Source organism: Carassius gibelio, chromosome A6 (assembly GCF_023724105.1).
Source record: "Carassius gibelio isolate Cgi1373 ecotype wild population from Czech Republic chromosome A6, carGib1.2-hapl.c, whole genome shotgun sequence".
Classification (NCBI taxonomy): Eukaryota; Metazoa; Chordata; class Actinopteri; order Cypriniformes; family Cyprinidae; genus Carassius; species Carassius gibelio.
In genome coordinates this window covers 2,164,465-2,179,964 of record NC_068376.1, presented here as the reverse complement: position 1 = coordinate 2,179,964, position 15,500 = coordinate 2,164,465, and the positions used below count along the sequence as shown (strand labels likewise).

The 15,500-nt window shown below is 37.7% G+C and overlaps 3 protein-coding genes across 4 annotated transcripts; 2 read left to right on the top strand and 1 right to left on the bottom strand.

Moving 5' to 3' along the window:
* Window positions 1-935: 935 nt before the first annotated feature.
* LOC128015243 (kelch-like protein 41b) lies at window positions 936-5,644 on the top strand. Its single transcript, XM_052598921.1, has 6 exons — window positions 936-2,158; window positions 3,024-3,181; window positions 3,285-3,392; window positions 4,126-4,311; window positions 4,823-4,969; window positions 5,104-5,644. Exons 1-6 carry the CDS (start codon window positions 1,043-1,045, stop codon window positions 5,213-5,215), a joined length of 1,827 nt encoding a protein of 608 aa, XP_052454881.1. The 5' UTR covers window positions 936-1,042; the 3' UTR covers window positions 5,216-5,644.
* A 1,094-nt stretch (window positions 5,645-6,738) lies between these two features.
* LOC128015076 (E3 ubiquitin-protein ligase RBBP6-like) lies at window positions 6,739-8,093 on the bottom strand. The gene is given in 4 exon segments (XM_052598781.1): window positions 6,739-6,789; window positions 6,791-6,861; window positions 7,161-7,267; window positions 8,062-8,093. Coding segments are annotated over 4 exon segments (261 nt in total).
* A 55-nt stretch (window positions 8,094-8,148) lies between these two features.
* LOC128015240 (peptidyl-prolyl cis-trans isomerase G-like) lies at window positions 8,149-15,428 on the top strand. Of its 2 annotated transcripts, XM_052598918.1 has the most exons (13): window positions 8,149-8,354; window positions 9,017-9,081; window positions 9,177-9,251; window positions 9,654-9,761; window positions 9,840-9,884; window positions 10,338-10,425; window positions 10,931-10,960; window positions 11,047-11,186; window positions 11,984-12,155; window positions 12,621-12,824; window positions 12,951-13,032; window positions 13,731-13,882; window positions 14,077-15,428. In XM_052598918.1, exons 2-13 carry the CDS (start codon window positions 9,021-9,023, stop codon window positions 15,002-15,004), a joined length of 2,085 nt encoding a protein of 694 aa, XP_052454878.1. In that variant the 5' UTR covers window positions 8,149-8,354; window positions 9,017-9,020; the 3' UTR covers window positions 15,005-15,428. The 2 variants fall into 2 exon arrangements, with proteins under 2 accessions (XP_052454878.1, XP_052454879.1); XM_052598919.1 differs by lacking the exons at window positions 8,149-8,354; window positions 9,017-9,081; window positions 9,177-9,251 and having other exon boundaries at window positions 9,658-9,761; window positions 10,885-10,960.
* The last annotated feature ends 72 nt before the right edge of the window (window positions 15,429-15,500 follow it).

The following is a 15,500-nucleotide window of genomic DNA, read 5'->3' as shown; positions in this document are numbered from 1 at the left end:
CCTTAATGCTTTGACTTAAAATACACATGTCTCCTTCCCCCAAAACCTTTCTGTCTGTTTTAATTTTAGTAATAGTGTCTCTAGTGTGACTGACGCTCTCCTCTGAGCCCCGAGATCATTCTAGAACCATTTGGTAGAGTTGGAAAAACATGAAATCCTATGTATTTGTGATCGTCAATGCACCAGTGAATTTCAAATAATTAGTCATGAGTTATGACCCAATTACTATTGAACCAGGAAGTATTAATCTTTGAATGCATTTGTACAGTTGAAGTTGTGTTTAAGCAATGTTTTCCACACAGAATTTTTTTTTGCAAAAAACTTACAACAGCTTGCCACTGGGGTAGTATATCCTTAAAAAGACACCTTATCGTCCTCTAAAAGACACATATCAGAGTGATAAAATAAACCCTTAAGGTACTACTATGAACCTTTTTATTAGATAAAATAACCAAGATGTCCCTTGGAGAGTGAGTTGTACTCTTTGAGTGACTCTGTTGTATCCCTTAAAGTACAGTTTTTGCACATTCTCCTCCCAGGATCTGGCACATGAATAATAAAGTTTGACTCAAGACACCGAGTGGTTGAAGCAGCTGAAAATGGCTCATCACCTGTTGTAGCTGCAGCTGTCTCCAAACACTGCTATTAAACCCTGTTTATGTGGGGAATTGAACTCATAGACACTTGCATTAAAAAAAAAAAAATTGTAGGCAACATATAGAAGAATACATTGGGATTGGTAAAACTTGCAGACTAACAGGTCTCCTCAGATCTTTATGAGAGAGCTGACATCCAGGCTGGCCATCACATTGGGATCTCCTTCTTCACAACTAGCATTGAGGGATGACAGAGGCAGTGGGGGTGGACAAGAGCGGTAGGGTTATATTTAGGACGGCAGGATTAAATAACAGCCCCTCCACTCTGGGAATCTTTTCAGCACTCTGTCCTTTTCCAGCCTGGCCGGTGTGGCGAGCAGACCTGCAGCCACCTTCTCCCCTTTTTCTTCTCTAGTCTGTCAATTCCTATCTTGAAACCCACCAGCATGGATCCTAAAGCCATAAAGGAGGAGCTGCGGCTTTTCCAGAGCACATTGCTTCAGGATGGACTGAAAGAACTTCTGAATGAGAACAAGTTTGTGGACTGCACTTTGAAAATCGGCGACCGCTGCTTTCCTTGCCACCGCCTGATAATGGCCGCCTGTAGTCCTTACTTCAGAGAGCTCTTCTTCTCTGAGGACGGCAAGGAGAAGGAAGGAAGTAAGGAAGTAGTTCTGGATGACGTTGATCCCAATATCATGGATATGATCATCCAGTACCTGTATTCCGCTGAGATCGATTTGACGGACGACAATGTTCAGGAGATCTTTGCAGTGGCGAACCGTTTCCAGATTCCCTCAGTGTTTACAGTATGTGTGAACTATCTCCAGAAGAAGCTGTCACTGTCTAATTGTCTTGCCGTCTTCAGGCTCGGTCTGGTCCTGAGCGTTCCCAGGCTTGCCATAGCAGCACGCGATTTCATCGCTGACCGCTTTGAAACTGTGGCGGCTGAGGAGGAGTTCCTTCAGCTGGCTCCTCACGAGCTCTTGGCCCTGATTGGTGGAGATACACTCAATGTGGAGAAAGAGGAGATCGTGTTTGAGTCTGTGATGAAGTGGGTGCGCAGCGACAAGGCCAAGCGCGCCAAGAATCTGTGCGAAGTGTTCGAGTGCATCCGCTTCCGCCTTCTCCCGGAGAAGTACTTCAGGGAGAAAGTTGAGACCGATGACATCATCAAGGCAGATCCAGAACTCTTGAAGAAGCTCCAAGTCATCAAAGATGCCTTCAGAGGAAAACTCCCCGAGAAGAAACCCAAAGAAAAGAAGGAAGGAGAGGTGAATGGAGAGGCCGGAGCAGAGGAGGAAGAGGAGCTGCTGCCTGGTTACTTGAACGATAATCGTAGAATAGGGATGTACGGACGAGACCTGATCGTCATGATCAATGACACGGCAGCTGTGGCGTATGATGTGGCCGAGAATGAGTGTTTTCTGGCTGCCATAGCAGAGCAGGTGCCAAAGAACCATGTGAGTCTCTGCACCAAGAAGAACCAGCTCTTTATCGTAGGTGGCCTGTTTGTCGATGAAGAAAGTAAGGAGTCTCCTCTGCAGTGCTACTTCTACCAGGTACAAAATAACTTTAAAAACTAGATGCTGGTGTGATGGTAACCACACTTGGTTTTTTAAACTACGTTTACCAAAATGGTTTCACCAAGATGATCACGCTGGTCTACTTGCTAGACCAGGATCAGCATAGAAATCCATGAGACTTTAAAATAAAATAACTTTAATCTGCAAACTTTAATCAATTCCCTATACTTCACAGGTTAAAGTTATCTTCAACCCTATCTTAGAGTATCTGAATTGAGCGTATTTTAATGGTAATGGAAACACTTTACAATACATTTCAATTTGATAACATGAACTATCAATGATCAGTACTTTTTTATAGCGTTTAGGTCAATTTTATATTCAACATATACTAATGCATTATAATTGTTTAAAGTTGTATAAACTAACATGAATTATTATAAAGAAATATGAATTAACTGTGTATATAAAGTTAATTTTATTTGTATAGTGCTTTCCACATGGTTTAAAAGCAGTTTTACAGAATATTGAGATGTTAATAATGTTTTAATATATATTTATACATTATTCATTTTAGCAGATTAAAGCTGGGTGATAATATAGTTAAACCGTCCAGACAATATAAGAGATCTAGCAGTAAGTAAACTTTAGGTATGCAGATATATCCAACTTTACTTAAAGAATAGAGTGATAATGTAGTAATATTTTGTGAGGGTAAAACTTAAACTATGTATATGTAAACAATATTAGCCTATATTTATAAATAAACATGAATCTAGATGAATTAATTTGGTAAAAATAATTGTTTGTGGTTAGTTCAGGATATCTACTTTAATGTTAATTAGATGTACCCTACTGTATAAGTATTAGGGTTATTTTAAAACAATTCTGTCTTATCCAGCTGGACACTATTGCTTCTGATTGGAGGGCAATGCCACCTATGCCCAGCCCTCGATGCCTGTTCAATATTGGTGAATCTGAAAACCTGCTGTTCGCCATCGCTGGCAAAGACCTGCAGACCAACGAGTCCCTCGACTCCGTCATGTGTTACGACACTGAGTATGAATTCAAAAGCTTTGTCTGGCCAACTGCTGATTCTGCTCTTCACACTTGACTGGTGGCTCGGATCCGTGGCTTCAATAGTATTCTTATGTCATTGCAGAAAGATGAAATGGCACGAGACCAAGAAACTTCCTCTGCGTATTCACGGCCATTCAGTTGTCTCACATAACAACCTGGTGTACTGCATTGGAGGAAAGACAGATGACAAGTAAGAGAGAGAGTGTGTGTGTGTGTGTGTGTGTGTGTGTGTGTGTGTGTGTGTGTGTGTGTGTGTGTGTGTGTGTGTGTGTGTGTGTGTGTAACTGAGATCAGTGGTGCTCAGGAACATATGGTGTAGTTTGCAGCTGTCCGTGATTCAATAAAGTTCCTCAAAAATCCTCTGCACCGTGTGACATTTAAAGGACTCTTATCATAGAACTAATGTTATATTAATCTTTTCAAATAAAATAGCTTGATGAAACTTCCTCTTCCTCTTCAGTCCTAAAAAAGCATGGCATATTGGCATTGAGCAGCTTAGTTACTACTGTTACTAAACAGCAGAAGAATTAGTAAAAAGAAAAGGAAACCTGCCCAACTGTGCACTATTATTGCTTGTGTGTAGCACCTACTGCTCTGGATGTTTGAAAGGAGTGGCTTAAGTTTCTCTTGATATAAACAAATAATAATAGAAAATTATACAATTATACATTGTACAAGTACCTTAGTATGAAGAACAGCCCCTTTAAAAGTCAGATTGAGCTGAAGCACAAGTTACTACTTTTTAAAGAAAGATTACAAAGCAATATTTTTATTTAAATAATGTGAACCAATGGATTTTTCACAATAACTCCAAGAATGTGCTTTACGAATGTAATGTACATAAGGTCAGTTTTGATTTCATATTCAAATAACTGTAAATTATTTGATTTAAAAAATCTGAAAATAACTTTTCTCTCTCACAGCAAAGCTATCAATAAAATGTTCGTGTACAACCACAAGCAGTCAGAATGGCGAGAACTGGCTGCTATGAAGACGCCAAGAGCGATGTTTGGTGCTGTAGTTCATAAGGGGAAAATCATTGTAACTGGTGGAGTGAATGAGGAAGGACTCACAGCTTTATCTGAAACCTACGATTTTGGAACAAACAAGTAAGATTTCTCGATTTTTTCGTTTTTATCTATATAGTTTTTATTTATTTTTTGTATTTTTAATATGCTTTGTCATTATTAATTTAATTTAATGTATTTTTTTTTTTTCAATTTCAGTAATTTTAGTACTTTAGGTTATTTATTTATTTTTTTCACTTTTAGTTTTAGTAATTTCAGTACTTTAACTTATTTTATTTCACTTATATTCCAAGGCAACATTTCTAATTTTGTTTTGTTTAATACGTTTTTTAATTTAACATATACGTTTTTTTTTCAGCTTTATTTCAATTAATGAAGATTCTTAATAGTTTCCGATTTAGCTAACAATAACAACAAATAAACAAAATAGATACTATACAAGTTACAGGTTTGCTTGTGATATGAAATGATAATATTGAATCTGTTCCACTATAGATGTTGTCTTCCTGTGCTTTTCCATCTTTTTTGTCATCTCTTCGCATGTAAAAATTGTATATGTATATTATATTATATTACTATAATTTGCTCTTAGGTGGGACACATTCACAGAGTTCCCTCAGGAGCGCAGCTCGGTGAATCTCGTGAGCAGTGGAGGAAACCTCTTTGCAATTGGTGGCTTTGCTATTGTAGAGCTTGAGGACAAAAACATCGGGCCCTCTGAGATCACTGACATTTGGCAGTAAGTCATCCTGATGCTGTGTCGAGCTGGACCTGAAAAGACAAACAGAGTTCAATTAATTAGTCAAGTTCAAAGAAAGGGTTCAGGAATAGAACTGGATGTCAGTTTATATACTGACCTGTTTTCTTTCACAGGTATGAAGAAGACAAAAAGACATGGAGTGGCATGCTGAGAGAGATGCGTTACGCTTCCGGCTCTTCCTGCGTTGGAATGCGTCTGAATGCTGCCAGGATGCCCAAACTCTAAATCTGTTTACCCCCCCCCCCCACCCCCTCTGTGGTCATGTGACCTTTGACCTCAGCACACAGCTGTCTCTGGTCATTTATATCTAGTCTAAAATGATAGGCCATGGGAACTAAACCTTTTTCATAAAAGTGTGAAAAAAGCTTTCGGGTTCCCTAAAGTAATTTTTCTTTTACATTTTAGATAAACATGGTTAATGTGAAGTGTGTGTGTCTGTGTGTGTGTGTGTGTGTGTGTGTCGGTGTCAGTGTCGGTGTGTGTGAGAACATGAGCCATTTCCCATTTAATGACCCTGACAGACTGACATAACCATGTAAGCAAGGACAGGTGCATTTCTGTATTGTTATACGATTATACAAATAAACTCTCTTAAATACTTAAAAATTAAATAAAAATACTTTTTTTTTGTAAAATAAACAATTTTAAACCATATCAACTTTTTGCAGACAGCTTTCTCTGATGATTGCAAAAACAAAAAAGGCATTTATCTTATATATATATGCACTGTATATATACTCCCCCCCCCCCAATTTTACCTATCATAGTATCTCCATATACCCAGTGGTAGCACTTCTTTAATAAATACATCACTATTTCATATTGTTTCTATAACCTTTATTAAATGTATAAAATCTATAAAATATACATTCATATTTATTTCTAACTGTTCCAGCAGCAAAAGAAAAAAAAAAGAAAAAAAAGAATATATATATTTATTATTATTATAATTATTATTATTGTTTTTTTTTTTTTTTTTTTGCTGCTTGTGTTTCTTAGCTTGGAGCCAGTGCTTCACAAGCTTCCTTCAGTACAGGACTGAAAGTTCCTCAGTAATGTGGTCTCTTCTGGTCTGTATATCTGTTTAGAGGAAATCTTGAGTAAGATCGATTCTCTCTCACATCACGACGTCTCTTTGATGAGGATTCTGGGATTGGTGACTGGGATCGACGGCTGTGGTTTGGATGCAAAGATCTGGTTCCATTCCTAAAATGATTCACCTCCTGTGTGAGAAAGAATCATGGAATAGTTCTGAAATGAAGATGCAGAAGATGAACTACAAGAAGAAACAGGGCTTAAGGTCTCAAACAGTGTTTGGGGTCAAAGCATCAGGAGAAACATCTGACTGTCTGCCATTTAGTTTAACTGGGCTTACCTTCGATTTGCAACAAGCAAACAGCTTTTCCTGACAGTTTGATCGAAAACTGTGTAACATTATAAAACATTGCAAACATGTTTATCTGTGATGTACTGGAGGAGCCAGTCACCTATCCTCCATATGTTAGAGTACAATAACCATGGGAATCAAATGTTTGGTGAAGAACATTTCCAAAATGAGTTATTAAACATGAAGACCAATGCAAACCCTTTTCTATACTGTTTGTGAAGATCCACATGATGGTTCAGACCGATCACTGCAAAACCAAACAGCAAATGTTCAAATGACAAAAACACCAATGAGACTTATGATTCTTCATATTACATCTTCATATTACATCTAAATGAAAGTTGTGTTCACATCACGTGACTTACTTGACAAATCTTTTGTTTGTGGATTTCAGCCCAACAGCAGGGATTCATCCGTCTGATGATGACTGACGTGTTGTTGGGAATGAGTGCTTCATCATCAGTGTATTCTGACAGTAAAAACACTAATAAGACCACCAGTTTCACTCACACTCACAGTACCATAGTATTCTTTGAGTGCCATTAAATATATCAAAATACCAAAATATCACTAGCTGACTCCATCACTGTCATAGTAACACTAAATCAGCAGATTCATATGTATTTTTACTGTAAACTTAGTTTGTTATCTGTCTGATCAGACATCAAATGTTTAGTTTAGTTTGATGCGGAGCTCATCTCACTTTCATGAGTTTTTTGTTCTCTATGTTTGATTTGGTTTAGTTTAGTGTGATCTGGAGCTGAACTCAACTTCAGTGGTCACAGAGCTTCAGTCTCGCACACTTCATGATTTGGCGTTTTATCTCTGTCAGAGTGATGTGAAGGCCTTCAAACAGGACTGTGTCACGAGACCAAAATGTATTTTCGATGCTTCAAAAAAATTCTACCTGACCCTCTGATGTCACATGGACTACTTTGATGATGTTTTTCTTACCTTTCTGGACATGGACAGTAGACCGTACACACAGCTTCAATGGAGGGACTGAGAGCTCTCGGACTAAATCTAAAATATCTTAAACTGTGTTCCAAAGATGAACGGGGGTCTCACGGGTTATTAATGACATAATTTTGATTATTGGGTGAACTAACATTAGTAGTAAATGGAAAAGACACTAGCAGCCTATCTAAAAAAATAAGTACTAGTAACATGAAAAAAAGATACTAGTACGGCTTATGGATTAAATGTTACAACGGCTTTCCATATCTCCACTGTATATGATGAACTGATCTGTATAGTGAAACTCAAAAAATCTATTAATGCTCAGGGTGTGAATAGAAGTAACAGAAGAGAGGAGAGTGTTTTAACCAGGCTAAGGTTTGATCACACAGGGTTAAATAAAACACTGTTTTTAATGGGCAAAAGTCCATCAGATGAATGTTTGGAATGTAGGTCCAAGGAAGATGTAGAACATGTATTGCTATATTGTAAGAAATATAGAGATGAGAGGATGAGGCTAAAACAAAAGATAAGTCAGACAGGAAGGAAGTGGAACCTTGAAGGTTTATTAGGCACAACAGGAGATGGGGTAAAGGATACACAGAAAGCAGTTATACAATATCTAAAAAATATAGGGATATACAATAGGATATAGAATTTTTTTTTTTTATATATATAAAGTAGTACCAATGGACAGTAGACAAGTAGACCTTGGACCAAGTAGTACAGTAGGTGGCGGTATGCACCTTTAAAAGTCATGGTTGCAATCTGCCAAAAAATGAAAAGAAGAAGAAGAAGAAGTGAAACTCAAGCGACATTGAAACTACAAATCCCATTTGATTCTTGACCGCTTTAAGTTTCCGTAGTCTCTGGTTCAGGCGGTTTATGTCTTTACCCAGAATGCACCGCTGATCGTCACGGCGCCATCTCCAGACGTGCGCGCGCGGCCAGGAGAACGGCAGTCGATGTTGTTAACGTTCTCTTCGTTTTGGTAGCATTGGTTTAACTTGATTCAAACATGTAAGTTATACTTCTGTCAAATATATAAAAAAATACTTCTCGGTATGACTCGTACAAAGGGAAAAACGAAACGGAAATCTCAACGTAATTGACACATGTATCACGTTAGCATGCTAGTCATTCAATCTTTAAAAGGCAAACGCTTGCATTTAATCGCGGGTGTGAGCAAATATGACCATTTATCCGATTTCTTAAAGCTAATTCTATAAATATGCAGTTTAAACAGATGAGAATAGTCCAAGTGTGCTGCTATTGATGTTTTTAGCACAAGCTAAGCGCACGAGCAGCAGCACGAACATAAACAAATGAATGTCGATTTACTTTAAAGCTATTTAAAATCTCAAAGCTAATACAAGACCACGTGGAAAAGACATATTCGTGGTTGTAATGTGCTATTCTGCTGAAAGTGAAAGTGCTGACTCAAAGTTAGTATAATAACACGAACAATAATTGACATTGAGGACTTGCTACATGAGCAATATGACATACTGATGTTCTCTATGAGAGTCTGTCAGAAGCGTGTCATAATGCAAATCAAAAGGTTTTCCCCTTTATTGAATCTGTTAGTTTGTGTAATAGTGTTGTTACGCTAGTGAAGCAGGATTTTGATGGTGTGTTGTGTCTGAGCACAGATGTGTTAGTAAGAGTGTTTGTGCTTGCAGTGTGATGGGGGTGAAGGCACAGCGTCCTCGCTGCTTCTTTGACATCGGCATTAGTAATGTGCCAGGTGAGACTCCATATGCACAGCTGCTCTTCAGGACCAGAGAATGTGGGATGTGTTTCTCTGTATGATCATTTTCTCATTGGGTTTCCTTCCTGCAGCGGGACGAGTGGTCGTGGAGCTTTTCTCGGAGGCGTGTCCTAAGACATGTGAAAACTTCCGCTGCCTGTGCACAGGTGTTTATAGACTGACATCTCTATCTATTAATTTTATTTATTAAATATTACTTAAAGGGTTGGTTCACCCAAAAATGATAATTATGTCATTAATGACTCCCACTCATTTCGTTCCAAACCCATAAGACCTCCGTTCATCCTCAGAACACAGTTTAAGATATTTTAGGTTTAGTCCGAGAGCTTTCTGACCCTCCATTGAAAATGTATGTACTGTATACAGTCCATGGTTATAAAGGTATTAAAAACATCATCAAATAGTCCATGTGACATCAGAGGGTCAGTTAGAATTTGTTGAAGCATTGAAAATACATTTTGGTTCAAAAACTAAAAAAAATTCATGCTTAATTCAATAAAATCTTGTGTTTATGCATTGTGGGGGTTTTCTTTCATCTCTGTCTCCAGGTGAGAAAGGAATTGGCAAGACCACCCAGAAACCCTTGCACTACAAAGGAAGTCTGTTTCACAGGATAGTAAAGGACTTTATGATACAAGGAGGAGACTTCAGCGAAGGTATTTCATACTTCTGCTGTTTTTTATGATGTATATCCTATGAGCATTGACATTTGACAGAAGTGTTTGCCTTTACAGGGAATGGCAGAGGTGGTGAATCTATATATGGAGGTTTCTTTGAAGGTGAGTGTCCTTTTTCCACTTAATAATCATGTGCATATTAATAAAATATAGCATTTTTTGTTTTAGAAGTTCCACATTGATGTCCAATTTGCAAGTCGTTTGGTTGAGATGACTCTTCGTTGACCAAGTCTATAAATCACTGACTTTAAATGGTCATCATGAAACATCTACATTTCTTTCAGTGTTATTTTAGCATTTAGACATATTTATTGTTTTTAGTAATATTATTGAATTAGCTTATATTACACTATTGCTTTTGTAAATTTTATTAGTTTTTTTTATTTCTATTTTGCTTTTGTATTAGTAATTTTAGAACATTTTCTTTTTAGGGTCTTTACATTTTTACATTTCATTTTAGGTGTATTTAAACACTTTTTAATTGATTTAGTTGCCAGTAACAACACTGAATTCCATATTTCGTCTTATTTTATTTTATTTTATTTTTTTGTCTAGATGAGAGCTTCTCAATGAAACATACCAAAGATTTCCTGCTGTCGATGGCAAACAGAGGGAAGGACACCAATGGCTCACAGTTCTTTATGTGAGTCCCGCATTTGTGCTTCTTTACAGGGTTTCAGCTTTACAGCGTTATCATTTTATAAAGCTTTGTTGTTGTGAAAACCTGTATCTGACCTGTAAATCATGCTTTTTACAGTAATTTAACAGTTTAATGTCACCATAGACATTTCTCTACCCTGCTCATATGGTATGCATTTTATTTGTGCAGGTCTTAAACAATCTTAATTTTGAGCCTAATAATCCTGCAGATACCTTGCTTTAGTGGGGCATCACTACTGAGCTGTTGGATAGTGGATTGTAACATTCTGTTTGAAAATGGACAATGATCTGCAACTATTGTTTTCTTTCTTGCTGTCTAGATGCAGAATAAATGTTTATGTCCTCAGTGCATTGGTTTGGTCTTGAACTAGTTATGAACTGCAAGTGATAATGACTTGGATCGATTATGGTGTGCATTAATCACTGTTTTTGTGTTCGTTAGATTTATATTTACATTCTGCCTCACTGTTTTGTGTCCCTGACCATAGAACTACAAAACCAACTCCTCACTTGGATGGGTAAGTGTGCAGTACAATGTAATGTACCAACTAAGTAATATAAACAACAATTGTGGTGTTTAACGGTTTTTGTTGCTTTTTCCCAGAATTCATGTGGTGTTTGGTCAGGTGATCTCCGGCCAGGAGGTGATCCGGATGATCGAGAGTCAGAAGACCGATGCCAACAGCCGACCCTACGCTGAGGTCAAAGTGCTCAACTGTGGGGAACTTGTTCCAAAATCAAAAGGTGATATTGCATATTTTCTTTCCAGCTTTGAACATGAGAAAATGTTTCGATGTTGTACGATATTAGCTTTACCTTATATTTTTGTTGTGTACTTGTGTAGATATATGCTTCCTTATGGCCCCATGAAATCGGTTTTATTTTTATCCGATTTTTTGTAAAAAAAAAAAAAAAAAAAAGTGTTTTGCCCAGTTTAAATGATATTTTCGGCCGCGACAATGCCACAGATTTCCCTTGCATCATTCTGAACAGCTGAGATGTTTGTAACTAGATGTGGTGCGGACGCGCCTGGAAAAAAACAAGCACGCCTCTTCCAGTATAAGCATGCATACTGCATTTGAAATAACAAACTTGAGCACAAAAAAATGTGTTATGTGAATGGCCCCTTCATCGAGCTCCTTCATCGGTCAAAATGTTTACTTTCGTTTAACGGTTAAACGGTCAATATGAGCATCCCTAACTGGCATATACACATAATATAACATACAAAATTAATTCATTTTTAGCCACACAAAGTCAACATATTGGTATTTCTTGCTCTGAAACTGCCATAAAATAAAATAAGTTTATTGATCTTTGAAAAGGTTTACCTGTGTTTTTATGCCAGTATCATTATTTTAGTTGAACCTGGTCTAGGCCATTTATCGTGATAATTTCTTGGACAATTTATCGTTCAGCAAAATTTATCTCAAAGAGATCACACTTTAATTTAGTCTTGGTTTAATCCTACTTGAAAACATTTTCCCAGTCAAATTATGAAAGTGTGTTTTTAAAGTATTGCTTCACATTCTGTCATCCAGCAAAGAAAGAAAAGAAGAAGCATCAGTCATCCAGCGAGAGTGATGGTGACTCTTCCTCAGACAGCTCCACAGACTCCGAGGAATCAGAGAAGGAAAAGAAACGCCGCAAGAAACATAAGAAGGAACACAAGAAAAAGAAAGAACAGAAACACAAGAAGAAAGACAAGAAAGGGTACAGTCACCTTTTACACATTTATGATGTTAATCTTTCACCTTGCAACAACACTAATATAAAATGCTTGAAAATGTGAAATATTTACTTTCCACATGTGTTGAGCACATCATTACTAAAAGCTCAACGCAGTGCCATAATGATCAGAAATGTCTGAAGTGATTTTGCCAGCCAATAATTTGTGTTTCTGGTCAGTGTTGTTGAAAGTCAATTTTAATATAGTCTATTTTCATCTATCTTTGTCTAGTTTTACTCATGGTTTTTAAGGATAAGGGCATCTGCCTAATTTGACTAGACTGGTGAATTCTGTAGACTTTGTTTGGATGCACAGCCTGTGACGAGCAAAATGAGATTTAAAAAAATGTACATACACTACATATCCACAATAATTCTACAGTTAATTTCATTGTATTATTTGCACTTAGTACAAGAAGAGTGTGAGAATTTTAACGTCTTTTTCTGTAGGTCTGATGAGGAAGAGGCTGATCCCCAATCCTTGTCGACCGTCCGTCCAGAGGAAGTCCCGCCCATTCCAGAAAACCGCTTCCTAATGAGGCGAAGCCCCCAAAAGGCCAAAGAAGAGGAGCAAGGGAAAGAAAAGCAAAAGGAAGACTCTGGGAAAGACAGACAAAGAGAAAGAGACCGGGAGAGAGAGAGGGAAAGGGACAGGTCGGATGTGATATTTTAATACTTCAGTAAGGTTGTGGAGGATCATTTGTTGTACAGACATGGATGAAATGTTGTGTGATTTTATTATTTTCCTCTCGGGTTCATAACTTGTAAATTCTATCCCAGAACCATGACGAACTCACGGCCAAACCGCACAAGACTGGTGATGACCAGGTCAGGGCGCAGAATTAAAGGAAGAGGACCGAGGGTGAGAGAACAAATTTATTTGATTTGGATCACTAGAGTTAAAATTTTAATACACTCAGAAAGTTTGGGGTTGGTAAGATTTCTGAAAGACATCTCTTCTGCTAAGCAAGCCTGCATTTATTTGGTCCAAAAAAAAAAAAAAAAAAAAAAACAGTATGTGGTGAAATTGTAGCCTTTTTATTATTTTCTTTTTTATGCATATTACCATTTCATTTATTCCTGTGATCTGCAGCTGAATTTTCAGTATCATTCCTCCAGTCTTCAGTGTCACATGATCTTCAGAAATCATTTGAATATGCAGATCTTCTGCTCAAGAAACATTTCTGATTATTATCAATGTTGAAAACTGCTGAATATTTTTGTGAAAATCGTTATGCATTTACATAACATTTATTCATTTAGCAAATGCTTTTATCCAAAACGACTTACAAATGAGGACAGTGGAAGCAATCAAAAACTACAAAAATATATATACATTTATATATAGAAATTTTTTAAGAATTCTTTGAATAGAAAGTTTAAAAGAATAGCATTAGTTTTAAATAGCTTTATTTTTATTAATTTTTTGTCTTATACTTTTGGTCAATTTCACTCATTCTTGCTGAATTAAAAAAATAAATTTAACTGATCCCAAACTGTTGAATAATGCAGGTTTTGTTTTAATGATATCTAATTTTTATTATTTATTTATTTCTGTAGCGCTACCGGACACCATCTAGATCTCGCTCGCGTTCATGGGATCGGTTTTGCCGCAGTGAGACGCCTCCACACTGGAGGCAGGAAATGCAAAGGACACAGAAAGCTAAACCCAACACAGCCGTCACCCAGGAACGATGGATCAAGGGGGACAAGTATGTCCATTTTTACAGTGCATACAAACATTGCATCCAGAATTCATGCAATGAGAAGTTCATAAACTTGATTTGTTCACTCAAAAGTGAAATCGTTTAATTGCCCTTGTGCTGTTCCAAAACATTAATTGCACTCATGTTATCTATTATGTATTTGAAAATAAATCTTCCATGTTTTTTTTTTTTTTTTTCAGAGGCGATATGTCAGAGGTAAAGACACAAGCCAATGAGCCAGCGACTGAGAACAAAGCTGCACGACAAGAAGAAGCAAAAAAGAAGTCTGAACGAGAAAAGAGAGATGCAAAGCGGGACAAATCACGCAGTCCCTCCCGGGGAAGAGACAGGAAGAGGGACAAACATCGCTCCAAAAGCAGAGATAGGGACGCACGGAAAAAGACGGATGATGATGCAGAAAAAAAGAAAGCTCGCAGTCGGAGCAAGAGCAAAGAAAAGAAGAGAGAGAAGGAAAAGCACAGCAAAGCGGATGATAAGCGAGGACGCTCAAGCAGCAAAGACAAGAAAGAGAAAGATGCCAAAGAGCGAGAGAAAGAGGGTGAACAAAAAGACAGAAGCAAAGAAAGAACCAAACATCCTGAAGGGAATGATAAGGATAAGTTGAAGGATGGGGAAAAGAAGAAGAATGGAGAGCAGCGACTTGACCGATCGAAAAGCAGAGAAAAGGGTCGCGATGCATCACACCGGTCCAGATCCAGAGGCCGCGACAAGCATGACCAATCACATGAGCGAGGCCGTGACCGACGCCACAGCAGCAGTCGAGACAGAAGATCAACTCGCCGGTCGAGAAGCAGAGAACCAGACAGAAGAGACCGCGGGAGAGACGCAGAAGACAGAAACAAGAGGAAGAGTGCAGACGAGTCAAAGAGCAAAGAGAGCAGAGGACGAGACAGGAGCTCCCAGAGACAGAGAAGCCGAGAGCGAGATGATCGACAGAGCGGCAGGAAGAGGAATGAAAAGAGTGACAGTGGAAGCAGCGATTCAGAGAGCGATGCTGAGAAACAGAAGAAAAGAAAAAGGAGCGAGAGTCCGAAATCTAAAGACAAATCTAAAAGTCCAGGTAAAAATGTGAAGAAAAAGGACTCCTCTTCCAGTGACAGCGACTGAGAGACTGCATGTACCACTTTGTTTATTTGTTTTCTTTTTTCCATCAGTGACTGTACAACGACTGATACAAAGACTTATTTTAGTCATTGTGTGAACCAGACATGTCCTTCTCCTGAACACCTGGAATATTTTTTTCTAATGGCTGATACCAGTTGCATCCTCATTTGTTTAAGTTGAATCAGTTATATTTGTCCAACTTTTATCAGATATTTGTTTTCATTTTCTTGCCCATATCCGACATAAACGTTTAGTGTAACTGGTTGCTTAACTGTTTTTCTGTCTGATCTGAGCTGTGTTTTTTAAAAGGGGTTAGTTGGAGACATGTTTGAGTACCTTAAAGATTTGTAAGGGCTTTATGTTTGTAAAAAGATGGCAATGTTAGGTTCTGTTGAATTTGACAAATAAAAATTGAAACTCAACCTGTGATTGAAACCTGTTCCTAATTTCTTGAAGTGCCATTAGGAATTAAGGATGCAGTATTTATTAGTAGAGATTT

Excerpts from the sequence above, each read along its gene's own strand:
- LOC128015240 (XM_052598918.1), top strand. The coding sequence starts at position 9,021 with ATGGGGGTGAAGGCACAGCGTCCTCGCTGCTTCTTTGACATCGGCATT. Across the intron at positions 9,762-9,839 it reads AGGAGGAGACTTCAGCGAAG|GGAATGGCAGAGGTGGTGAA; the intron begins GTATTTCATACT and ends TTGCCTTTACAG. Across the intron at positions 10,426-10,930 it reads AATGGCTCACAGTTCTTTAT|AACTACAAAACCAACTCCTC; the intron begins GTGAGTCCCGCA and ends CCCTGACCATAG.
- LOC128015243 (XM_052598921.1), top strand. The coding sequence starts at position 1,043 with ATGGATCCTAAAGCCATAAAGGAGGAGCTGCGGCTTTTCCAGAGCACA. Across the intron at positions 4,312-4,822 it reads TACGATTTTGGAACAAACAA|GTGGGACACATTCACAGAGT; the intron begins GTAAGATTTCTC and ends ATTTGCTCTTAG. Across the intron at positions 4,970-5,103 it reads GAGATCACTGACATTTGGCA|GTATGAAGAAGACAAAAAGA; the intron begins GTAAGTCATCCT and ends TTTCTTTCACAG.